This window comes from Arvicanthis niloticus, chromosome 8, assembly GCF_011762505.2.
Source record: "Arvicanthis niloticus isolate mArvNil1 chromosome 8, mArvNil1.pat.X, whole genome shotgun sequence".
Taxonomy (NCBI): Eukaryota; Metazoa; Chordata; class Mammalia; order Rodentia; family Muridae; genus Arvicanthis; species Arvicanthis niloticus.
Window position 1 is genome coordinate 8,774,318 of NC_047665.1, and position 26,946 is coordinate 8,801,263.

At 38.5% G+C, this 26,946-nt stretch overlaps 1 protein-coding gene across 11 annotated transcripts in view; it reads right to left on the reverse strand.

The window, feature by feature from the left end:
- Positions 1-26,946, reverse strand: part of Nsd1 (nuclear receptor binding SET domain protein 1) — a 108,462-nt gene that overhangs the window by 31,503 nt on the left and 50,013 nt on the right. For 10 of the 11 annotated variants that reach the window (XM_076938972.1, XM_076938976.1, XM_034509901.2 and 7 more), the window contains 7 exons: positions 26,618-26,742; positions 24,981-25,251; positions 23,346-23,455; positions 18,635-18,710; positions 11,505-11,623; positions 10,463-10,606; positions 4,957-5,080 (listed from right to left, as the gene is read on the reverse strand). In XM_076938972.1, the coding sequence (XP_076795087.1) occupies positions 4,957-5,080; positions 10,463-10,606; positions 11,505-11,623; positions 18,635-18,710; positions 23,346-23,455; positions 24,981-25,251; positions 26,618-26,742 (969 nt within the window). Of the gene's footprint in view, positions 1-4,956; positions 5,081-10,462; positions 10,607-10,714; positions 10,865-11,504; positions 11,624-18,634; positions 18,711-23,345; positions 23,456-24,980; positions 25,252-26,617; positions 26,743-26,946 lie in introns of those variants that run through there. The other variant, XM_076938979.1, reaches the window with a different exon arrangement.

The following is a 26,946-nucleotide window of genomic DNA, read 5'->3' on the forward strand; positions in this document are numbered from 1 at the left end:
ACCCTGGTCTACAGAATTTAAGGCCAGCCAAGGCTACACAGTGAGATCCTATCTCAACATTCCACCAACCCACAAATGTAAACAACAGAAAGACCAACCAATATACAGCAATTTAAATGATCAAGTGTTTTTCTCTAGTTTAATTATTTAAATGTGTGTCTGAGTCAAGGTATCTAGGCCAGCCTCAAACTTTTCTGACAATCCTCTCTGCTCTGTCCCGAGTTCTGGGATTGTAGCAACTCACAGGTTCTGCATATCTGAAGCTTTTCTGTGGCAAAAACATAGTTTTTTTCTGTGGCCTAATATTTAATGGTATTTGTTTGTGGTTCAGTCAGTAACACTACTTGCTGTGTAAGTCTAGTAGCCTGAGTTTGATCACCACAATGCACAGATTCTACAAAACTGTCCTCAGACCTACATACACAATACCACAGCATGTATGAGAGTTCTCTCACATGTATAATATACACAATAATATAGAAAATAAAAATTTGAAAACAGTACTTCTACAAAAGTAGAGGATTTACCAGCATTTACAAAGACTTGGAGAACTGGGATGAAGTTGATCAAACTATCAAGGTATAACCAGGAGAGAATAAATGCTCTGCTACATGGCAGAGTAATCACAGGTTATTTTTAATCTGAGATTTTAAAAAGATCCAAATGAGAATTAAACAAAGAAATGCTGAATGATTAAAGGGATAGGTACGTTCATTACCTTAAACTGATCCCCAAGATACCACGTGGAACCAGCACATTGCAGCCCATATGAATGTATAATAAATGTATTAATTAATAATTTTAAAACAGAGGCATGGAGCTGGAGTGATGGTCAGCAGTTAAAAGCAGTTGCTGCTCTTCCCAAGGACTTAGGTTTGTTTCTCACTACCCTCACCGAGCAGCTTTAATTGTCTATATTACCAGTTCAGAGACTGACATTTGCTGCTGGTCTCTAAAAGGCATCTACATAGACATAATATATAATCACAAACAAATACACATGAATCTTTTAAAAAGATTAAAATTTACAATAACAAACATTTATATCTTTCCTAAAAAAAAAAAAAAAATGTAAGTCACACCTAAGTATGGTGGCATGCACCTACAATCCTGACATTTAGAAAGTAGACACAGGAGGATCAGGAGGTTCAAGGCCATCCTGAACTTCACAGTAGAATTAAAGCTACATGAGACGTTTAAAATCACAACAAAATAAAAACTTAAGCCGTGCACGAACTGGGAGAATAATTTGAAAAGCCTATCTCTACCGCTTCAATGGCTTGAGCAGAAGGTGGCAAACAGAAAAGATGACCAGCTCTAATAGCAAGTGCAAACTAAACCAGGAGACTCTGCCATAAACGATTAGCACAATAAAATAGAAGATACTGACAACAGATGAATACGCAAACCCTAATACACCACGGAAGAGAATACAAAATGGTCCAATTCTTGGCAGTTTCTAGCGAGTCAAAGCTATACCATAATTTACACATCTACTCAGGTAGTTATTCATCCAAAAGTAAAGACAATAAGCCTGGGGCTGAAGAGATGGCTCAGAGATTAAGATCACTAGTTGTTCTACCCAAAGGTCCTGAGTTCCAATCCCCAGAAACCACATTATGGGTCACAATCATCTATCTATATGATGAGATCTGGTGTCCTCTTTCAGCATACGCAGGCATACATGAAGGCAGAATACTGTATATATAATAAATAAATCTTTAAAATAAAAAAGCCCAAACCATAAACACCCAAATGTCAATCAATACATGAATAGATAAACAAAAGTAGTAAATACCTACAATTAAAAACTATTAAACAATGGAAAAGTCTTTTCTGAGATTAGGATATTGAGCTATGATATAAGCAACAATATAGGTAGCTGGTAATTATGCTGAATTATGATTTCTCAGGCATATATGTACAAATACCAATATCACAACACAACACATCAAACTGTATACTTCCACCTTTGTGATACAGGGTCTCACTGTGTGATTCTGACTGGCCTGGAACTAGCTATATAGACCAGGAACCTCAAACTCAGATAGACATCCCCCCACCTCTGCCTCATGAGTGTTCTACTTCACCTAGCACAAACACCATCATCGTCACAGTTTCATAGAGGCCAGAGGAAAACCTGTAGGAGTCAGTTCTTTACTTCTATCACATGGGTCCTGAGCACCAGGTCTTGAGGCTCTGAGACTGGTACCTATATTTGGGCTTGAGCCATCTTGCTAATTTCCAGCACACCTCACCCCCCCCCCCTTTAAAAAAAAAAAAAAAAAAAAGTATCTCATGGGACTGGAGAGCTGGCTCAGCAGTTAGGAACACCAGTAAACTTCCCCAAGGGCCTCATCCACGTGACACTCACAACCATCTTTACGTTCCTACTCCAGTGTATCTGATACTTCTTTTTGGCCTACTCATGCACCAGGCATAAACATCAGAATAAAAGAAATGTAAGAGTAACAAAATAAAATTATACTCACAGACATAAAAACACATTAAAAAGGATCTTGCTAGGTTTGGTGGCCTGTGCCTTTCTTTAATCTCAGCACTTAGGAGGCACAGGCAGGCAGCTCTCTTGAGTTCGAGGCAAGCCTGGTATACTCCAGGGTTATAAAGAGAAACCCTGTGTAGGGGAAAAAAAGAACAAAACAACAACAAACAAAACAAACAAACAAACAAAAAAAAAACCAAAAAGGATCCCAAGATCCAAGCCCATATAGGCTGTAAGCTCATAAACCTCCTGATTACAGCATGTGCTACCACACTGCACACTATATATATTATATCTATTTTAAGAATAGCAGGACAAGAATGGTAGTTCATTCCTACAGGTTCAATGCTCAGGAGGCCAGGGCAGGAAGAGTGCCTGGAGTTAAAAGCACGCTCGGGCTATGGTATGAATAGCAGGGTGGAGTGTGGAGAAGGATGAGAAGAAGGGAAGGAAGATGCACCCCTGATACCATTACCATACTTGAGGCACACAGAAATGACTACATATTATTTAATTTATATGCAACTTTCCTCCTCCTCATTTAAATTTAAAAAAATTTTTATTTTCAAAATAAAGGAGGAACAGCTTTACCTTGATGTCAGTTTATTCAGAGATCATTTTCGAATGATAAAGATAGCAAGGCAAATATGAATTATATGTACAAATTGCATTAAGTCTTTTATAAGATTAGGGTGATGTCATTCTCTAAGGCTTTACTTTTAACATTATTTATTCTGTGCGTATGAGCATGCAGTGGCATACTGTGGAGGTTAGTTCTCTCCTTCCAATATGTTGGTCCTGGGAACCAAATAGACAATGAAAGTTTGGGTCAAGTGCCTTTACCCCTCCCCCCAACCATCTTGCCAGCCCGTACTCTAAGTCTTTATTTATACCCAAATGATTTCTCCCTGGACTCTCAAATATCTGTTTCAGCTACTGCCTCAATTCAACTGAATTAAATCCTTGTCAAAACGACATGTTTATGCTTTAGCCCAGGGTGGTGTGTTGCTCTTTACTGTTAGTCAAACACCTTCACCATGCAGAAAAACACCACCCTCACTGTCCTGCCACACCCGTCTCTGCTGATCACACATCTTGGTGTTATCTCCATCACTAGCTTCTCCTCAAACTGCAGCTGTTGGAGCAGTGAGAACCCCAGAGGTACAATGGAAGACCTACACTGTCAGGCCTGACTGCTTTGCTGCTTTCTATGCTGCTCTTAGTAATCATTTCCATTGTTTGTCCCAACCATAAGTCTCTCAAATAATCTTTCTCTAAATAATTTTACTTTTAACCTTCATTAGTTTTTGAGAGGTTTGAGAATGATTTCATTGCTGGGCACTAGTGGCGCACGCTTTTAATCCCAGCACTTGGGAGGCAGAGGCAGGCAGATTTCTGAGTTTGAGGCCAGCCTGGTCTAGAGAGTGAGTTCCAAGACAGCCACAGCCAAGGCTATACAGAGAAGCCCTGTCTTGAAAAAACAAAAGAAGAAGAATGATTTCATCACATTCACCTCCCTCATCCAACTCTTCCAGACTCAACCCCTTTTCCTAGCCAGTTGTAGTTTGCTTTAAACAGTCATTATGTATAGCTAGTGCTGGACCATAACTTGATTCGTGGGTCACGTCCTCAAACTCTCAATTGTGTGGCTACCTCCCAATTGTTGGGTTACAGACATGTACCACCAAGCCCACCAAGTAGTAGTATTATTACTTTTAATTGAAGTTAAGAGAACACTCAGTTTCGCTGATAAATGCCAAGCATGTGGTGATTTTTATGAGACTAATTGTTCTAGGGTAGTGTTTTGTTTTGTTTTTCAAGACAGAAGTCTGTGTAGCTCTGGCTGTCCTGGAATTCACTCTGTAGACCAGGCACTCAAACTCAGAAATCCACCTGCCTCTGCCTCCCAAGTGCTGGGATTAAAGGCGTGTGCCAACACTGCCCAGCCAAACTTTTAATCTTTATTTTTATTTTATTAAAGATTTATTTATTTATTTATTTAATTTATATGAATGCACTGTAGCTGTTTTCAGACACACCAGAAGAGGGCATCAGATGCCATTACAGATGGTTGTGAGCCACCATGTAGTTGCTGAAAACTGAACTCTGGACCTCTGGAAGACCACTCAGTACTTTTAACCTCTGAGCCATCTCTTCACCCCAATTTCTTTTCTTTCTTAAAACCACAATTAATATTTTCATCTCTGTTATTGCCTTATCACTGATCATACTGTAATTTAAATACCCAATAATTTATATCCAATACGTTTCTTTGAACGATCTCATACAGTCTAGTAGTAGTCATGTCACATTTTCTGAGGGTTGGGATCTCACAGGACCCACATCTACACATGCAACAAACTCACTGTTGATAAAAGTGGCACTTTCAATATATCTTTTTCCTAAAATCCTTAAAATTCCAATTGTTAGGAGGCAGACTTTATCTACTTTACCTGTGCGACACTCGTTGCAGATAAATTTTCCTCGAGGCATCTCGGTTAGGCCAAGGCACTCCAGATGGAAAGCCCCACAGCACTGAGCCTCACATAGCAACAGCTCACCCAGTTTCTCACAGTTCTGTTAAGAAAAAGAAACAAATATATCTGTAGAAAGACTTTAGAAAACTCCCAAATGAAGAGTCCTCATGAAATCAAAAGTTAAGAAATATCTTTCCAAAACCTGTGAAATCTCATTGTTTACTCAACTAATGTTTATAATTATCTCCTGAGTGCAAGGCACAATAAGATCTCTAGTTTTTACAGGGAGAAAGAGAAATGATACAAACAAACGACTGAAAAACAAAATATCTTTCCTTGTGCTGTGATAAAACACCCCAACAAAATAAGTTTAAGCAATAAAGGGTTTATTAATAAAGGGTCTCACAGTTTAAGATATGCTCTACTGCAGTGGGGAGGTCAAGGTAACAAGAGCTAGATGTCACTGGTCACATATCATCCATAATCAGGAGTCAGACAGCAACTCAATCTAGAATCTCAGCCAATGAAATGCCATCATCCACGTGAGCAAATTTCCCCTACTTTAATTAACCTAATCAAGATAATATCCCTTATCATCAAGACCAAAGAATAAATAATCCCTCTCAGGTGTGCCGGGAGATGATTCCAAATCCTGTCCAGTAGATAACTAACACTAATGATATCCAGTAAAGAGATAAGCTAATGATAAGCCAGCTACCTGGGCTTTGTTGATGAAGGATGCCCTCTTAGATCAGGCTCTGCATGTTCAAGTTAGGTGTGTACAAAGACAAAGGCGGGTAGCAAGTACAAAGTCCACAGGTAGGAAAACGAGATGGAAACCAAAGAAAGCCTTTGCTCCTTTACTAAAGTGAAAACAGGTCATATCTGGCAGGAAATGACATTTAAAAGAGGCACAAGGGGCTATAATTTCAGATTTTATTCTAATTGCAAAGATGTACCATTGGGGAGTTTTGTTAAAGGCTGACGACCGTAGGTGTTCATTTTTAAGATTCCTACAACTGGTTAGTAGAAAATAAACCAGAAAGATGTGTAGGAGGTAATATCAGCTGGATTTGGATCCTAATAATTCCAAAATATGAAAAGATGTATCTCAAATTACACTTCACAAAAAAACCCCAAAAAAACCCCAACCAACCAACCAACCAACCAACCAACCAACCAAAAAACACCCTCACACCCCTTCTCTTCCCCATCCCTCTCACTGGGAGCCAAACATAAAGCTTTGGAACCAAGGCAAGGGAGAGAACTCATTAACGGACTGAGACATAGGACATGGTTTCACTAAAGGGAGAAAGAGCCTTATGAAATGAATTTCTCATATGAAAACCTTGGAAATTCCTAATGTTTTTTACTTGTTACACCATTTGTATCTACACAGTGATCAGCAACAAAATAGTAAAACAAAAATAAGCCTTATACTATCAACTAAGACACCCTCATAATAAAATCTGTGAACACCAAGTCTTCCACACAAAATGACATAGAGAACACATAGTATATGTATGCACAATTCTCTTGTATCCTTTAAAGCACTTTTAGATAATAACATATATACTAGTGTACATGCCAGTAAATAGTTTTTCTCTGTTTTTCAAGAAACAACAACAAAGGAGTCTGTTGGAGGCTATGTAAACAATTCAGTTAGAAAGTGCTTGCACTCAGTACAATCCCCAAACCCACACAATAAGGTGGGCACAGAAGTGCACGCCTGCAAACCCAGCGATCACCAACCAGATCAACAGATTCCTGCCTCAGTCTTGCTGACCAGTCAGCCTACCTAAACATAAGTGGAAGATTCCAGGGAAAGACCCTGCCTCAAAAATCAAAATGGACAGGGCTAGGCATTGCATAGCTGTGTAGTGCTTAATCTCAGCACCCAGAAGGCAGAGGCAAGATCTCTATGAGTTAAATTCTCTATGAATTAAATTCCAGGCCAGCCAGGGATACACAGTCAGATTTTGTCTCAAAAAAGAAAGGAAGTAGACAGCTCCAGAAGAATGACACCCTACTTGGTACTTTTGGCTTGCACCATGAATAGACACATATATACATACATATACGTACGTACATACATACATACACACATACACACACAAACACAATCACAAAATACAAACACCTACACATAGAATATGTATACCCCACCAAATAAATCCATACATGTTTAGTACCGACCCACCCATCAAGTGCTGTACAGTACACATCACAAAATGTATAACAAAATTTTCCAAAAATATTTTCCATCTATACAATTAGATGGATCCATCAAAACCAAGATCTACTATCTATAAGAAATCAAAGAAGCAAGCTGATCAGTAGTCTCGCACGCCTTTAGTCCCAGCAGTTGGGAGGCAGAGGCAGGTGGATTTCTGAGGCCAGCCTGGTCTACAGAGTGAGTTCCAGGACAGCCTGGGCTACACAGAGAAACCTCATCTCGAAAAACCAAAAAAATCAAAGAAGCAACCAGGCATAGTGGCACATGCAGGTGGACTTCTGGGTTCGAAGCCAGCCTGGTCTACAAAGTTCTAGGGCAGCCAGGGATATACAAGGAGAAACCTACTCCTGGGGATGAGGGTGAGGGTGGAGAGCTCAAAGAAACAAAAGGTCTTAGCCAACCCTAAATAAACAAGTAGGAAAATGTTGGGGAGAAAGGTAGCCAAATTTAGGACATCAATGTAGTAGAAATTATTCTCAAATATTTGACTGTTCTATTATCTATTACTCCCAAATAAAAGCTAAAAAAAAGTCTGGGGACTAGGCGGTGGTGGCGCACGCCTTTAATCCCAGCACTTGGGAGGCAGAGGCAGGCAGATTTCTGAGTTTGAGGCCAGCCTGGTCTACAGAGTGTGTTCCAGGACAGCCAGGGCTACACAGAGAAACCCTGTCTCAAAAAACAAAACAAAGAAACAAAACAAAACAAAAAAACAACAAAAAAACAAAAACAAAACAAAAAAGTCTCGGATTTATATATTTATATATTGAGGGTCAATGACAGTTTTTATATAGTAAACAAATTACACTCAGTTTAAAATATGTCAATTACTGTACAAACTGAATATTTTTCTAATCAACTACATGGTTCGTTCTAACCCCTTAATTGGAAAAGCACAGGATTTAACTTTTGAACTGTATACTTGAGAAAGAAGTACTACAAACAAATAATATCAAGACATCACATCATCCAGAAAGCCTGGATTAGAGGGTTACCTCAGTACCCACGACTCCTGCCCCTCTTGCATCTTAAAACGGCCATCAACTTTGTTCTGTGAATACCTCCCAAGTACTGGAATTACAGATGTGCGCCACCATACCCACTTTGAATTATTTTTTAAGGCAGAGTCTCACTGTATAACCCTTAATGGCTTGGAATTTGCTATGCAGACAACTATGCTGACTTCAAACTCAAAGACTCACCTGGCTCTGTGTTTTGAGTGCTTGTACTAAATGTAGGCACCACATTGTTTGGCAAATTTTGTAAATGTATTTACACTCTGACTTATCTTATCAATAACTAATTGAATGCATAACAACTTTTCAGTATTACACAGCATTTGGGAGCTAGTCCAAATATGGAAAACATTTTTCAAGACAGAGGGTTTCACTATGAAGCACCAGCTGTCCTGGAACTCACAGACATTTGCTGGTGTCTGCCTCCATAGTGCTGAGATTAAAAGCATCCAACACCCTGCCTAGTTCAGGTAGACATCCTTATTGTAGAGAAAATGAATTTGCAAAGACAATGAGATAAAATTATATCTGTCACAGCAACATACTATGGGCCTGGGTTTACTTTTTAGTTGTTTTAGTTAAAAACAGCAAGGTCCAGGTATGGCGAATACCAAAGTAGGCAGATCTGAGTTTGAGGCCAGGCTGGGGAACACTGCAAACTCTAGGCTACCCAGGGCTGCATAGTGAGATCCTGTCTTAAAAAATAAAAACAAGGGGGCTATAGAGATGGCTCAGCAGTTAAGAGCACTGACCTCTCTTCCAGAGGTCTCCAGTTTAATTCTCAGTAACCATATGGCGGTTCACAACCATCTGTAATAGGATCTGATGTCCTCTTCAGGTGTGTCTGAAGAAAGCAATACTGTACCCTTATACATAAAACAAAACAACTCCCTGCCCTCACCAAAAAAACAACAACAACAAAAAAACCAACCAACCAACAAACAAATAAATAAATAAGGAAACTGAGGAAGTGGATCAGTCAGTTATGTGCCTGCCTTGTAACCATGGGACCTGAGTTTGAATTCTCAGATCCCACATAAAAAGCTGAGCATCCAGTGTGCTTACAATCCCAGCAGTGCTAAGATGTGAAGAAAGAAAGGCAAGCAGCTCCCCTGGATGGTCATGGTCAATGCAGCTGGGTCAATGGATCAAAGTTATGGGTAAATGACAGGCCCTGTTTCAAACAAAAAGTGTCAGTCACCTGAGGATCTCCTGTCCAAGTCGCACACTTCACTTGCACCTGCACATCCACCTATCAGGTTTTCAGAATGTTAGATTTAAAGAGTTTAAATAGATAAATCAAGAAACTAGCATCTCACAAAGTCGTTAGGAAACAGCATAACAAGACTCAAAATAACTAGGTTTGAATCTAGGAAGCACCAAGACTATATGCAACCTACTAATCAATCTCTCATTTAATTCAGTTTACTCATATGCAAAATGGGGGCAATTTAAAAACCCTGCCATAGGGCTGGAGAGATGGCTCAGCAGTTAAGAGTACTGACTGCTCTTTTAAAGGTCCTGAGTTCAATTCCCAACAACTACCTGGTGGCTTACAACCATCTATAATATGATCTGATGCCCTCTTCTGGTGTGTCTGAAGACAGCTACAATGTACTCATATAAATAAAATAAATAAAAATAAAAACTCTGCCATAAAAATAAATAATGTAATGCTTATAAATTAAAAATCTAGACAATGAATACTATATAAATATTCAGCTAATAAAAGAAAAAATTTGAAACTGTAACAACACAAGAAACATTCCTAATTAAAGAAAAAAAGTCCACTGAGTATGGGGGTATGCATCTAAAATCCCAGTACTTGGAAAGTAAAGGCAGAAGGAAACAGAGTTCAGGGCCAGCCTAGGTTATGTGAGACTCTCTCAGAAAAGAAAAACTAACCAAACAAAAAAGTAAACAAACAAAAATGAGGAGGAAGAGGAGGAAAAGATTTATACTATGACAGATGGATGACAAGAAAATGATTTTTCACTGATATGGTTCTGCTTCAAGGGGCATATACTCATGGGCTACAAGGACAGATTGTAACCAATACTCAATTGTTTCCTTCTCTTTGCTTTTCAAAAGAGATGAGAGTTATGGCCTTTAGGGGCTCCTCAGGAATCATCCATAAGTATTTTCTCTTACCAAGATATGGTCTTTAAGAGAGATAAAGGGGATTTCTCAAAAAAGTACACATGCAACAAAAAATAAGACAAACATCTCTTGCCTGACAAACATTCTCCTTGAGTGCCGCTCCTCCACCTCGTTCACCCTGCAATTTTTTGGATGCAGACATCCCAGGATCATGTTCTACACCCTCTTCAAGAATCTCCTTGGGGCTGGCAGCAGTCCTGTGAATCATCAGTTCTCCCTTGCAGAGAAAAAATAATATCCCACATCTGTATTATTGATGTCTCCTCCATCTGACCCCCTCCTCCCTCTGGGCTGCTATTTGTCTAGCCATTAAGCACTTACAGATGTTCAGCCAATCACGCGGGCGGACTGCATGCAATGTTAGTTCTAACCCTGCTGTGATTGGGCGGGTAGTGGGCGCCTCATGCCCTGCCACTAACTGCTCTGAGGCTGTTCCACTGGAACTTTTTTTGAGCTGTTCCATTTAAAGGTTTCACTAAGGGAGAGAAAACATTCTTAAGTTTATTTGATTACTTATTTGTCCTTCCACGATCCGTGTTTCCTAGGCAATGCCCCCCTTGGGCATTCTAGTCAAATTAGAAAGAAAACACTCTGCATCAACATCTGTGATGCTCACTCCCTGGTTCTAATTCTACTTTCACCTTGAATTCAAAAGCTAGAGAGCAGCAGTGATGATGCTCTGCAGACACTTGTTTTCAAAAGCTGCTGTTTAGAAACGTCCCAAATTAAGCAACTGATGGCCAAGAAATAAGCATATGGAGTTTTCTGTTAAATGCAGCAGTCTTAACTTTAACAGGACACGTCTAGGTTCATTCAGATTATTTGTTTACTTAGCCTATACTCTCTAGTTTTAGAACAACTTTACTTATTAAGGCAACAGTTGCATATATTGCATCTGTGATCAACAGCACAGGATATTTCCTCTTTAAAGGGGCTATATGCATAGTTGCAATATGTATTTTGCTAGTATTGGGCTCTCAATAAGACAAGATTCCTTACATCTAATTAATCATCTCAATAGAACCCTATTCTTAGATCTACGGGAGAGGGGAGGGGACTTCTAGTGTGGGAAGTTGATTCTCTCTGGAAGGTCAAAGGTGAGAACTGAGTGGTACCTCTGAGCTGGGTGTCTCTTTCGACGAGTCCTCCTTCTTCACTTTTTTATAGTGCACCCTGGCTGTGACGTGCCTCTGTCGCTTTCGTTTCCTTGGTTTATCAAATATCTTGGTAGTGCCTATAACAGGGAAACAAATGTTACAAAACAGCTAGCTGTCCAAACATATGTCCAACAACGTTTATCCTTAGATTAAGGATTAAAAAAAAGGAAAACCCAACTTTAAAACCTATTTATAACTGAAATGTCTACAATATTTAAACAGATGTAGGTTTTTTTTTTCTTTTCCTTTGAGACACAGTCCTTCCTGGCTCTAGAACAGGTGGCCTTGGACTTACAGAGACACACTTGCCTCCACTGGGATAAAGGTATACATGACCACTCTTAAGCATTAATAAGTTTTTATCTTATTAGAAAACCATTATTTAACACATACAGCTAAAAACTAGTTGTTTTTTCTTTTTTTAAAGAATCATAACGATGGTTTAATTGTATCTTAATCACTTAAAAAAAAGTCCTGGAAAGGAAGAAATATCAATAAAACATAAATATAATAACTTTCAAAACATTGTACTTGTATAACGTGCTTCTGCAGTGCCAAGGGAAGCCAGAAAAGGATATTGAATTTCCTTGGAGCTGGGACTATAGATAGTACGTGTAAATGGCCTTAAATGAGTTCTAGGAACGAATCCCAGATCATCTTGTAAGAGGAGCAAGAACTCTTTAACTACGGAGCCAACTCTCCAGACTAAAAGGACTTTCTTAAACTCTATAAAATGTTTCTGCTGTATTTTGAATAATTTTTCATGTTAAAAATATTTCAATTAAAATTGTTTTTCAGTACATTATCCTGTTTCAAAGATTTTTTTGTAAGGCAAAAAAGTAAAATTCATTTAATTTTATGCAACTAGTAGGGGAAATTAGCAGGACTTCGCATAAATTAAACAGCAAAAAAAAAAAAATAGGTTATAAAAGAAAATAAGGGCCAGAGAGATGACTTGCTGATAAGAACATGGGGAAGGACAGAATCAACTAGTACTCCTCTGAGCTACACACATACAAATGTTGTGTTAGTATATATAGAACTAAAGCAATTTAAGCCAGGTATGGTGGCACAGTTCTAAAGCCCTATCACTTGTGAAGTAGAAGGGGGAGGATCAGGAATGTACAGGTCAGTAACCTTACCTACTCAGGAAGCTTGAGGCTAGCCATGGGCATAGAAAGAGATCTTCTTAAATTTTGTGGCTTAATTTGGGATTATCATTCAACAATATACAATAAAAAGAAAATCTCATCTAGTAAAATTAGAAAAAGAAATTCTAGTTTCTTAAATTCTTTGTTACAGAAACAGCAAGGGAAACATATTAATATTATACGGTATTTTATGATATTTACCAAATGGGCTAAGTCTTCAACTTATGAGATCACTATTCTAAACAGAAACTCAAAAAATACATGCTGGGTCTTACAATATACAGCCCTTAATACTGTTGTGCAGCCACAAACCCTAAGGGCATCGAGTAAGCTGGAATTACTGCCTAAATTAATAGCACTCTTTGTTTTGTTTTTATGTGCACTGGTGTTTTGACTGCATGTAAGTCTGTGAGAGTGTCAGGTCCTTGGGACAGCAGCCATGTTCTTAACCCTGTGCCATCTCCCCAGCCCACTTACTTGTGTTCTCTATGCCATTGTTGCATATCACTTTGAAGCAATGATAACTTGATCAGTTATTTCTATCAGTGCAAACAAACAAAACAAAAACCCCTTGTCCATGCCTGATGTATACTAAATTGTTTAATATTTAATAATGGTGATACAAACACTAAAATTTTCTCCTGAATTGGCTGTCTTAGGAAGCAAGGTCTTAAAACTTAGTGAGCCTTCCTCCCCACTGAGGAAGTGTCCCTGCTCTAGGCTTTCTCAGAGACATCTCCCTGGCTCCAGACTGGATTCAAAGAGTTTCTGAAGATTCATCAGACACTCTGGGAAATATCCTGAGCACTGGCTATGGCAATATTCTGGGTACGTAGCTTGCTTCCAGACATTTAAAAGTCATGACCAGCTTTGGCACATTCACCTTCTAGAGTATTTCCTCTATTTTCCCATTTAATTTTATTTTTTAAGACATGGTCTCACATGTCCTTGGCTGGCCTGGTAATTGCTATGTAGACCAGACTGGCTTTGAATTAACAGAGATCCAACAGCCTTTGACTTTCAAGTATTATGCTGAAAACTGTGCACCACCACACATGCCCTTCTACTGTGTACACATGCTCACTGAAGACAGAGACAGCTACTGATCTCTTGGAGCTAGAGTTAAAGGCGTTGGTAAGATGGCCTGTGTGGGTACGGGATCTACCAGAGCAGTAAGTCCTCTTGACTGCTAAGTTACTACCTCTCTAGTCCATTTCCACCATTTCCACCATTTCTTTTTTTGTTTGTTTGTTTGTTTTTTTTGTTTTTTTTTTTTTGGTTTTTTTCAAGACAGGGTTTCTCTGTGTAGCCTTGGCTGTCCTGGAACTCACTCGGTAGACCAGGCTGGCCTCGAACTCAGAAATCCGCCTGCCTCTGCCTCCCAAGTGCTGGGATTAAAGGCGTGCGCCACCACCGCCCGGCCATTTCCACCATTGTTAAGTAACGTTCTCTGATAGTAAAGTGCTTAGACCCAGAATTATAAATACTTTAAAACCCATCTCAACAAGTATACTATTATATAGCTATATAAATGCAATTGGAATTGTGTTCCAGCTTTTTCTATTTTAAATTGGCTTGCTGTATTGTATTTTACTTCCTTCGCCACACTTGTCTGAACTATTGCAGGCTCTTTCATTTTCTTCTGCTATAATCTGTGCTGCAGTTACAATCTTTACTCTTCTTTTTCCTGTTGCTCTAGAACAAGATCTTACAACATGGCTCAGCCTGACATCAAACTAATGGTAGTCAGTCTGCTGACTCTTCTAGAATGCTGAGGTCATAGGAATGTGCCATTGCACCTTGTTTAGTGGTGCTGACAATGGAGTATGCAGTACTGCATGCATGATAGATAAGCACTCTACCAACTGAACTCTATCTGTAACCTTAAGTCTAGAATCTTACAATGACCAGGATTTACATGGTACAGGTCTGTTCTTAAAGGAAGATAATGTGACAAGGCCTGTTTGTAATGGGATTAAGAGTAGCCTCAGCCTGCCTACTCAGGAAGGCCCTCAGACAATGAATGCTCTCAGGAGTCAATGGAGTTCTTCGTTGACATCACTTGCTTCATGCTCTCTAGTGTTCCGTAACTGACACTTCTGATTTGTTAAGACAAAGAATGAATGTTACAATCTTGGCCTATACTCATACCTACAGGATAATTTTATGAGCATTTAGATGGAAGCCTACTTTAGCATTTGATAAATAATTCTAATACAGTAGCAATGATGTATGTAGTATTTAAAAATGATCTGCATCTTCAAAAACATCCTATCATCTGCTCATAATTGGTGTGTGTAGGGGCACACATGCTATGGCACACTCGCATATGGAGATGGGGGAGGGGCCTAGGGATCAAACATAGATTAAGACATGTAGAAAGTGCCTTTAGCAATTAAAGACATCTTTGCTGTCCCTGATCTGCAATCTTAATTCAGTTAGAACACTTTATACTTCAAAAGAATGAGCAATTAATACATTAATACTAAAATCACCACCTTAATGTGTGATTTCTATTTCTCTAAAAAGAATTACATTATGTAGTAGAAAACATGATGGATTAAACTCAAATGGGTGTACACTGTCAGAAAAGAACTCTTCACTAGCTAGGCAAGGTAGCACAAATGTTTAGTTCCAGCATTTGGGAGGCAGAGACAGGTAGATTTCTATGAATTCGAGGCCAGTCAAAGCTACAGTGAGATCCCTTTCTAAAGACAGCTCACTGTGCAGTGCTCGATTTCACTCAATGGGGATTCTAGTCTGGCTGTCAGTTAATCTCAAATGGTTAGTTCTGGTTGCAGGCAGCAAACAATACTCTGTACTGCTAGATTTCATCATTTCTGCTTAACATTCTTGGTGTTGTTTTTTGGTTTTTATTTTTATTTTTTTTAAGACAGAGTCTCATTATAAAGCCCTGACTGTCCTGGAACTCATCATGCAAACCAGACTAGCCTCAAACTCTATCTCTCAAGTGCTGGAATTAATGCATGTGCTACCACACTAGGTCTTCGTGCTTAACCTCTGTATGCTTTTAATTATACGCAAATCTATATCTAAAGTACTAGAAACAGTTTTGGGGGATGAATCTTGTTTGTTTGTTTGTTTGTTTGTTTGTTTGTTTTGGTTTTTCAAGACAAGGTTTCTCTGTGTAGTCCTGGCTGTTCTGGAACTCACTCTGTAGACCAGGCTGGCGTCGAACTCAGAAATCCACCTGCCTCTGCCTCCCAAGTGCTGGGATTAAAGGCGTGCGCCAGAACTGCCCAGCGGGATGAATCTTTAAAACAACAGAAAGCTCCAAAACATTTATGGGAGATAACTAATGAGCCTATTATTAATGCAAATGTTTCTGAGTGCTTTATAGAGATGAAACTATTAGGGTAGGTAACAGTCCAAGAATAAAAGAAGAATTGATATGACAACTGCCTTTTCTTTTGGAGCTGCTAAGGAGGAAACTCATGTCTCATGCATGCTGGGCCAGTGCTCTATTATGACTTAGTTCCTAGAACCTGTATTCAAGAACAACACTTTTGGTTTATGTTGATTTGTTATAGAAGGTCTTGTCATTCAGCTCTGACTAACCTGGAATGTACTATATAAACTAGGCTGGCCTTTAATTCACAGAGGTCCACCTGTTTCAGCTTACCAAGTACTGGGATTATAGTGTACTACCCTGCAAAGCTATAGATACAAAATGTTTATGAGCTGAACCATATATCTGAAATTACAAAATACATAAAAGTATAGGAAAAGAGCTGCCATTGTCTCCCAGCCATTTCTTTTAAAAGCAAGCACACTGGTGGACTAGTGATTCTAATTGCCCATGACTAAAATCAACCACCATATTTGCTAACATATGTAACAATCAGATAACCATGGTACTAGAAGTGTGTATCTAAGAACTTAGTCAGCGGGTCACATCAGATGCCATATGCTCAAATTCATGTGATAGTTCAATAATGACTCTAAAGTCAGGACATAGTTTGTGAAATTTCAAATTAAAGAATGAGCCCTTAAGAGTCACTACAGAGGCTGGGCGGTGGTGGCACACGCCTTTAATCCCAGCAGAGGCAGGCGGATTTCTGAGTTCGAGGCTAGCCTGGTCTACAGAGTGAGTTCCAGGACAGCCAGAGCTATACAGAGAAACCCTGTCTTGAAAAACCAAAACCCCAAAAAAAAAAAAGAGTCACTACAGAGGCTGGGCTAAGTGGTATATGCCTTTAATTCCATTATTTAGAGACAGGCACGCAAGTCTCTGTGAAGGTAGAAGTCAGCTAGTCTACAGTGAGTCTCAGGACAGTGAGGACTATACATTTTGTTTGTGTTAAAAAAAACAAACAAGCACAAACAAAATGGGAACAACTATATTCTGAAAACAAAAGGAACTATTATATGTGGTCAGTCAGGTTTATAAAGTAAGTTCAAAGCTAGTCAGGGCTACAATGTGAGACTTTACTTTTGAAAAGCAACTCATGTATATGGTTAAGAAATAGAGAATTCAAGCTGGAACAGAGTGGGAAGCTTACTTCATGCTGGCCAGCTTTCGCAGTGCTACAAAGTCCCAGGTATAATATAACACCTGCTAAACAAGGTGTGCCACTGGTGCACTGGTGGCATGACTATCGAACAATACAGTAACTGACCACTGTTTGAATGGATCTGAGCCCTGCTCCACTGAAGGGAATTCAAAATTGACACTATAAAGCTCATCGAAAGCCCTGGGCTAGGAAGGTCATAGGCCTAGGAAAGGGGGGGGTAAATATCTGGATTGCCGTTTGTGCTGATGACTCATTGCCAAGCTACTTTCTAAATGTTTATGTTTACACCCAGCAGTCAGTGCTGCTTTCAGCCATGAGCAGAGCTTTTCTTGCAGTGGGTAAAGCAGACACTCAGAACAGGTCATGTACAGGGAGTAAGTGTTGTGGAGTACTCTGCCTTAAATAGGGCATCGACACCAAAGATTGGGGAGCACTGGGGGAAAGAGAACAGAAGGAAATGTAACAACCAAGGACAGGAAGAGTGCTGTTAACTCTGTCTTCAGATATGACATGGCCATTATATGCATAAACTCAATAGTAGCTGTGACTATACAAAGTGAAGCCTGCCAACAATCCATTATGGCTGTGGAGGGACTTGTGAGAACCTCATGGATCCCCAAGGAAAATCCTGACAGCTGATAACAACTGCAGGGAAAAGAAGAACAGTTTCTTCAGTGGTATAGATAACTAGTAACTCGTTCATGTTGCAGTCATTAATGTGCCACCTATGCTCATGAAAGAAATTAAAATTAGTACAGCATGGAAATATAAAAATATAAAAACCAACAAAAAATATATGAATGTTGTTGGGGATTTTAAGACGTATTAAGATGGGAATATAAAAAAATGAAAGAGGGAAATAATTTCTTTTTCTTAAAGAGACACCTATAATGAAGGAACAGGATTAATACATGCTCTTATTCAAGCATATGGAAGCTGACCAATGGGCACAGATGGACCAAAAGAAACTAGAGTCAATTTAGATAGGATAAAAAAACACACTAGAATAATTTGCCAAGGAAAAGTCAGGCAGTTTGGGATTTCCCTCTCAAACTACACTGGACATTCTCTAACAAAGAAATCAAAATGGGACCAATGCTAATGAAATTGATGGCAGAATCTGGAGACTTAGACTACTTTAAATAATGAAGGAGGAACTGATTTCACTATTGGCTCAAATAGTTCTTTACTAAAAACAATGATTTTACTCCATTTAACTAGTAACAGCATAAGACTTAAAAATAGCTATAGATTTCTATGGGTTTTAGAGGTATATTGTGGTCAGAGATCAAAACTATAATTGTACTGATTCATAACTTTATACATGAAATTACTTTCTGGTCAATAAAAATGCTTTAAATTTATGTCTGCTTTACATTTCTCAGCATCAAAAAGTACTCACCTCCACCGAACTCTCTCAAATGAGATGTAGCCCGTGACTCAACAATGCCATTCTCCAAGTGACCGGCTTCAAAGCACTGTAAAAGATAAGTGATAGGATTTACTGAGGTACAGGAAACCACTTCTTTAATACCTTCTGTGCCCAAACTGGTGATAGCTACTGCTAGAGCAACAAATCCTAGGTTCTCTTGGCATATCAGCACAATTGAAGCACTCGGGAAGCTGAAGCAGGAAGAAGCAGTTGGAGACTGGATAATAAGACCTTGCCTTAAAACACAAGAAACAAAAAACCAAACAAAAACCAAGGACTACACTGGCTGTGCTGATACATCAGGAGTTCAAGGTCATCCTCAGCTACATATGAATTTGAAATCACCCTTCCTATAAGAGAGCCTCTCTCAATTCTGTTTTCATGTAATAAACATAGATACACTTGCACACAAATAAAAAACAAATGAGAGATATCTGATCAACATCCATGTCATCATTATACAGGGCTCCAATCTTTTCCATATGTTCTAATTTTTGTATTGCTTAAATAAATACTACATCAAACAGAACTGACAAAATTACTCAGTGAACAACGAGCATTGAACAGTTAACAACTCTAAACCATGTAACAGTATGACAACTTACCATTACAAATTAAAGTTACTATTAAACCCCAAAAATTGAGTTGGGGGCTCTACTTGTCAGGAGAAAGGTGCAATCAAGGGGGGTCAGGGGCACTGAAAGGAAAAGTGGAAGAGGGGAAGGACTAAAAGCAAGAGACAGTGGAACACAAAAGACCCATTGCTTTGCACACTGATTCTAAAAAAGTTTAGAGAAAGGAAAGAGAACTATGCCTGGCTATAGTCCTCAAATAGATATTCTATTAATATAAAAATAAACACTCAAGCAGGTGCTGTCTTCTGAATAAGATATGGCTGTTATAAACTCATATGGCAGTTGTACCTGAGTGGCAAGAGAATTTGCCTAGAAGGTACAAAGGCCTGGGTCCAATTCTCAATCCCAACATCCCCACACTGAAAACCCCCCAAGCATTATGGAACATGCCTAAAATCCCAACAATTAACAGGTTAGGGCAGGAGGATTTATAGTTCGAGGTTATCTTGGGATATTTGCAAGAACCTGTCCTAAATAATTATTTTTCCTAAAGAAATTAAGACATAAGACTGCATTACAGAGAGAGAGAAAAAAAGCATATAGACTGCATATAAAGACCATGTCTCAAATAAAAAATTTAAAATGAAGTATAAGGGACAAGTATATTTTTGACAAGTCAAATCAAATAAGGTATGCAGCAAAAATCAGTCAACTAGAACAGTATTATAAGACCTGTGCTTGCTCCAGCTAAGCAGGGACAGAAGTTCAAATACTCTGACTTCTTAAATATTCTACGGTTTTCTTTTAAAGATTAAAAAAATTGCATATAATTATTTTGTGCTATTGGGGAAGAAATATGTGCATGAACTATGGGGTACTAAGGATGTCAGAGGTTAATTTAAACAAGCTGGTTCTCTCCTTCCACCATTTTATTCGGAGGAATCAAATTCAGGATATTGGGCTTAGCACTAAGTCTTTCACTCTCTAAGCCATCTCTCCAACAACCAACAACCAGTCATTTACAATAATAGAATTAATTTTCTACCTCCCCATACCATTTAAGATACTAGATGTTTCATTGTTACTAAAAAGCAACTGCAAAATCATGATTTCATATATTTAAACTTAGAGATTATAGTACTCTATAGGTCATTTCTGAGGTGTTACACAAAAATACTATCAAAGTAGACCGGTAGCTTAAAAGAGATAACTTAAGTTTGGTCAGAGGTTTTCAACTCAGGGGGAAAAAAAGGTACAAGCCAACTATGGCTGCTCATGCCAGTAATACCAGCTGGGAGGCTGAGGAAGGGATCATACACAAATACACAGCCAACCTAGCCTATATATAGTAAGACTGGGATAGAGCAAGAATCTGTCTTTAAACAGATAATTAGCACCGACCTTATCATAATCATAAAAAGCATCTTAATTTTTTTTTTTTTACTTGTAAAGAAAGTCTCAGACTTGTGATACAGCCTAAAATGAAAGCTACTGGTGAAGCTAAGGCAGGAGGTTCTCAAGTTCCAGGTCTGCCAGTGTGCCCAAGAAAATGTGAAGCCAGCCAAGGCAACTTAGTGAGACCCTGCCTATAAAATAAAGAGGAGGGCTGACTGGTGCAACAGTGGCATTATTGTTATAGAAACAATCAGACACTTTTTAAATTGGACTTAAGAGCTGTTCCATGAGATGGACCCCATACCTGACATTGTCAATAGGGCAGAGAACCCAAGGTTAGTTAAGTAATGAAATAGTCTTTTCCAGACACAAGAGGGTAGGTGCACAAATAAACTCAGTGTGTGACAGGATGCACAAGTTCAAGCCAGACAAAAATCCCAACATAGAGGAGAGGTGGGAGATTCAACACTAGCCAAGGAGCTACTGATTTGATAGGTAATGGGTAGGGAAAGTTAGCTTCATCAGTGTAGGTATATCAAACACACTTCAAGGTAAGCCCTATGCCCAGGAGGAATTGGTCAACACAAACCAGATTCCAGGATTTTTTTTGTTTTCTTACCTCTAAAATTATTCACTTGTTTATGGGAGACAGGGAGAGAGAAACTGAAATTGAGTGGATAGGAAAGTGGAGGAGGATCTAGCAAAGGAGAATGAATATGATCAACATATATTGTATAAAATCTTCAAAGAATAAATAAAAACACAATTGAGGCAGGGCAGAGAGTGGATGCTGAGCAACTGTCACCTCTAGCATTAACCCTCCACACCCCACCCGAGACAGGGTTCCTCTGTGTAGCCCTGACTGTCCTGGAACTAGCTCTGCAGACCAGGCTGGCCTCTAAGCACACAGACTGAGTGCTGGGATCAAAGATGTGTACCACCACCCAGCAGCTTAATTTCTAATACTGACAAAAGGAAAAAAATAAAACACCCAAAGCCAGTTCAAATCAAATGACAAAACATTTTTAAAATATAGGACCTCAGACAAACCAAATATACATATTGACACTAAATTTTATATATATAAAAGTCTATACTGCCTCTACCTCCTCCCTGTCAAGAGATCCACAAGGAAAACACTTGAAAACTTCCATCAGAATTCTTGAAAATACAAATATCATATGTACTGTTTTCTTCTGCATAACATGTGATAAACCTGAATTTATAATTAGGCACACAACTAAACTACAATATTATATACTATGATAAATTACATGAATGCACTTTCCCACTTTCTCTCTCTCTCTTAAAATGTCCTTTTTGTACTTTAATACCAGAGTTCATTTCTTCCTTATATATCTTATACTAAGCAAGTTCCTCCTTTTGAGTATTTTTTACTGGACATCCTTTTCTAAAAAGGCTCATTTATATTACAATGGAGACTTGCTTTACGTCTACAGAGTGAGTTCCAGGACAGCCAGGGCTATACAGAGAAACCCTGTTTCAAAAAACCAAAAAAGACTTGCTTTACATACTATATCTCATTAAGCAATTTCTCCCAACTTTGCTGGAAAAGTGCCTGTATCAACAGACAATGAATCCTTCTCCAGTAATTTTTAGATATTTCAATCCGAACCTATTCATAAATTTATTTACAATACATGACATTTCCTTACTTGAATCCAATGTTTTTATGATGGCTAATTCTTGTGGCATACCTCTATGCAGCTGGTGTTTTCTGATTTCTTTTTCCTTGTTTCTTCTTTGAACACAACTACTAACAAACAGCAACCAACCTCCCTGAACCACCAACAACCTCCCATCCAGCCTCTCAGGGCCTTAGCACTTATATATTCTGAAGTTCCCAGAATTCCAAGCGTCATACAATCGCAGAAAACTATCTGCAGCTGGCAAAACCATGGCTCTGCAAGACCATGCGGTAAATCACAGTCAGCTGATGTGAAGCAGCCCCAAATCCCACACCTGGGATTCAAAACAAAAACATTCTTATGATATTTCTGTATTTTTTAAAGAAACCAAAATTCCAGAATTCTCACTACACCTCTAAGGTCATCAATCACAACAGACTTTCTGGTTTACACATCCCTCCCACAAACACAGTGCCTTTACCATGTTAGTTGGGCACTTACTATTTACTACTTGCTGTAATGTCTGTAGTTTGAGGAATAATATCAAAAGTTTCATAATTTCATGGATGGATACTTCTTTTTTAATACAGTTCTCAGCAAGCTCAACACACAATTTTCCTTCCTTAGTGACATTTACCTTTCCACTTAAAGAAAGCCCTGGCCAGTTGTCTGAGCAACTCCACACTGCCAGCATCACCACACTTACACTTTGGAACCATAATTAGTCCAAAGAACTACTTGAGAGCAAGCATGAATTAACTGGGTAACCCACAAGTGACACAGACTGAAAGCCCGGACAAAGAATAGTCACGTCCAGAGCATAAGCTACCTGTCATACTTACTGACAATACATGAATTTTAAATAGGAATTGTGTATTTCATGATCTGCCATTTAATACTTTCAGAGAACAGTTATTAGCTACTTGGAACTGTGGAAAGTGTAACCACAATTAAAGAAGAATGACTGTGCACATCAATGTTAAAAATACTACTAAAACTGCAATTTTTAAATAGTGTGTTTCACAGGTTCAAGGTTATATAGAATTGAAAAAAATAACATACCTTTCTAGAAAGGCCAAGATCGCCCTTCTTGGGCATAAATCCAGGGTCTAAATCATTGGATTCAAGAAGTTTCTTAGTTGGTTTTCTTTGACGCTTACTTTCATAATTTCCTGAAATGCACATAATTTTCCTTAGATGCTTTAGAAATTGAGCACAAGCTAATTTTGAAAAGTGAAAATTACAAGTTGTGATCTTGCATTTTTTCATCATGTTATAAGGGCACACTGAGAATATATTATTCTAAAATGCACTAAATGTCATTCAATGAAAATACATTAATTAATTATTTAATTAAATAACAAAATTATTAATGTATGATTACTGTGTAAATGTGTAAAATACGTAAACCACAAAAGAAGGGCAAAATCAAAGGGCTAAAGTGCATTTATAGCAATCAGTAGATGCTGAGGATAAAGGAGAGCTGGATTCTGGGTACAAATAGACGAGGACTATAATATTGATTCTGCCTCTAGTAATATATAAAAGAAGATAAATAAATTTAAGTATAAAAAGACCTAAATACCTTAGAACACTGCTCTTAAAAATTACACGAAACATAAAGGAGCACACATGTATTCTCAACACTTGGGAGGGCAAGGAAAGAGAATTATGACTTCAAGTCCAGAATTATATAGTTTAAGACCTTAAATAATAAAATATGCTGGGTAAGGTAGCATATGCCTCTAATTGCAGCACTCCAGAGACTGAAACAGGTATATCCATAAGAGTTCAAGACCTGTCTAGTCCACCCAATGAGTTCCAGGAGAGCTAGAGCTATAGAGAGACACCACTCCCCTTAAAAACAAACAACCCAAGAAGTCTACAATACATATTAACACACACACACACACACACACACACACACACAGCTTGTATGTGCTCTGTTTGTGTGATAAAATAGGTACTTATCATCCAAGTTCTTCAAAACATATCTTTTGGTGGACTAGTGAGATGGCATTGTGTATAACATCACTTGCTGCCAAGCCTGACAATTTAAGTTTCATCCCAGAGCAAACATGGTACAAGAAACTGACTCCCTAAACACTGTCCTCTGAAGTCCACAAATGGGTAGTGATGCTCTTGGATGTTGTTCCATAGAGGCCATCCATCTTTTTTCTGAGAAAGTTTTTCACTGGACCCAAGGGCTCAGCAATTACTCACAGCTGTCTGTCTCACAGCACCATTACTGTGCTATTAATGTAGGAAGCACTAACTTACCAACCGAGCTAGTTTCCAAGCCTCAATCATGGCCAGTTTATACATGACAAAGCAAGTTTAGAGATTAAACAAATACCCAAGAAACACATGACCTGGTAGAGCTAATAGATGAAAGAAATTTAGGTTGCAAGTTCTTACTCCACTAGTGTGCAGCACTCCTACCCACTGCTTGCTGGTTGACACTGCAACTGAACAATAATTATGAAAGGACAAGAAAAAACATCTCCTTCTCAGTGCTCCACAAATTCATTTGTGGTCAGAAGCTATATCAAATTAGGCACTATGTTAAGGGTTTCCTCACACAAAATAGGTAGTTGTATATAGTAAAAAATGTTAGCTTTACAACAAAACATGGTAGAAATTTCCTGCTGCTTACAATTAATCTGCTTATACACTGAAAACCCATCCCCACTTTACCTGGTGTCTTAACAAGCAATTCCTCAGACTCAAGGGTAGGCCGTGGAGAGACTTCTGGAGCCACAGGAACAGACAAGGTCAGCTGTGGCAACTCAGCATGTGCAACTCCAAGATCTGACTGAGCCAATGGCCCTTCCAAAAATGGAGCCTCTCTTTCAAGAACTGGAGGCTCTTCTTTAGTTGAAATCAAAGAATTCTCATCCACCTGCTTGTTCTGAGCACTAGATCGACATCGGGCAAGAAGGCTTTCGTCTTCACAGCGGGAACTTACCTAAAAACAGTAAGTACAAGGAGAATTTAGAAAATAACAACAGCTTAGAAATACAAGACACTCTGATACTTGCTATGCCATAGATGAAGCCTGAAGACACCATGCTAAAGGAAACAGGGCAAAATACTGCACAGCTCCATTAATATGGATTATCTAGAAGAATCAGTCTTTCAGTCTAGGAAGATGAAAACTTTCTAGAGATGAACGATGCTTGTGGTTGCACAGCAGTGCACCCACACTTAATGTTGTGCAACTGCACATTTGAAAACGATTCTGTAACAGACTTCTTGAACTGTTTTAGCATAATTAAAAGTAAAAAGTGTTAACAAATACACTAAAATAAATTCTATGATGATTATCCAAAGTGGGGGTGGGGGAATCCAAGGTTCTCCTGATATTACCAATTAAAACTATATAGCTTTTTCTTTCCCTTTTTTTTTTTTTTGGTTTTTCAAGACAGGGTTTCTCTGTGTATCCCTGGCTGTCCTGGACCTCACTCTGTAGACCAGGATGACCTCGAACTCAGAAATCCACCTGCCTCTGCCTCCCAGGTGCTGCGATTAAAGGTGTGCGCCACCACCGCCCAGCAAAACTATATATCTTGATGAAAAGAAACTTTTTTTTTTTTTTGCTGTTAAAGAATTTCAAGGTTGAACGTAAAAGACTGTGAGCCTAAGGTAGAAAAGGATAGGGGGGAAAATGCTCAAAGTCTTTACTTTATAAGCAGTAATAATTTTTAAAAAACAGTCAGTGTTCTTAACTCCTGAGCCATTTCTCCAGCCCCAGTAATAAAATTACTAACAGACAGGGTCTTCAATGCTTTAAAAAAAAAAAAAAAAAAAAAAAAACTACAGAGTTATAATAGCTGATAGGGTATAGGACATTCCTTTGCTAATAAAGTAAATACACACATACTGATTATTCACAAAAGTTCAATATAAAACTAAAGAAAAGATCAGTCAGCACTATGACAACTTTACTTCACTAACTGAATAGCTGAAATAGAAATTCATTTCAATATAACGGATGAACTGACTTAATTAATTTAATCCACTATTTGATGAAACCACTACTACACTCCTGAAAGTAAATTCCTGCTTACTAATGAGGCTTAAAATAATTTTAAAAGGATTCTAGCTTAAATAAAAGGGTAAGACTATGTATTTTTATTTTATTATCCAGATTACTAATGACATTATCCAAATAACTATACAGGGTAGGCCTATGCTAGAAGGCAATAGTAAACAAGTGAAAAACAAAACACAAAAAGACCTGAGAAGGCAGTATTCCAGCTAAATAATTGTCTTCTGAAGATAAAATAAAATTCTGCAGGTGAAGTGTAGACTCCTAAAAGGTGGTGACATACCTTATGCACTTGTTCCTGTACCTTCTTTTGTTTTTTCTTAGGAGCAAATATCTGATCATATTCCTCTGTATATTCCAGAAGCCACTTGCTTGGCTTCCTAAGGCGTTTCTTCTCTGACCGAATAGCTGAAACAGAAATTAATTTCAATATTAACTGATGAACTGACTTAACTAATTTAATCCACTATTTGATGAAACTACCACCACTCTCCTGAAAGTAAATTCCTGCTTACTAATGAGGCTTAAAACAATTTCAAAAGATGCAAAAGGCCAGGCAGTGGTGGCGGTGCACGCCTTTAATCCCAGCACTTGGGAGGCAGAGGCAGGCGG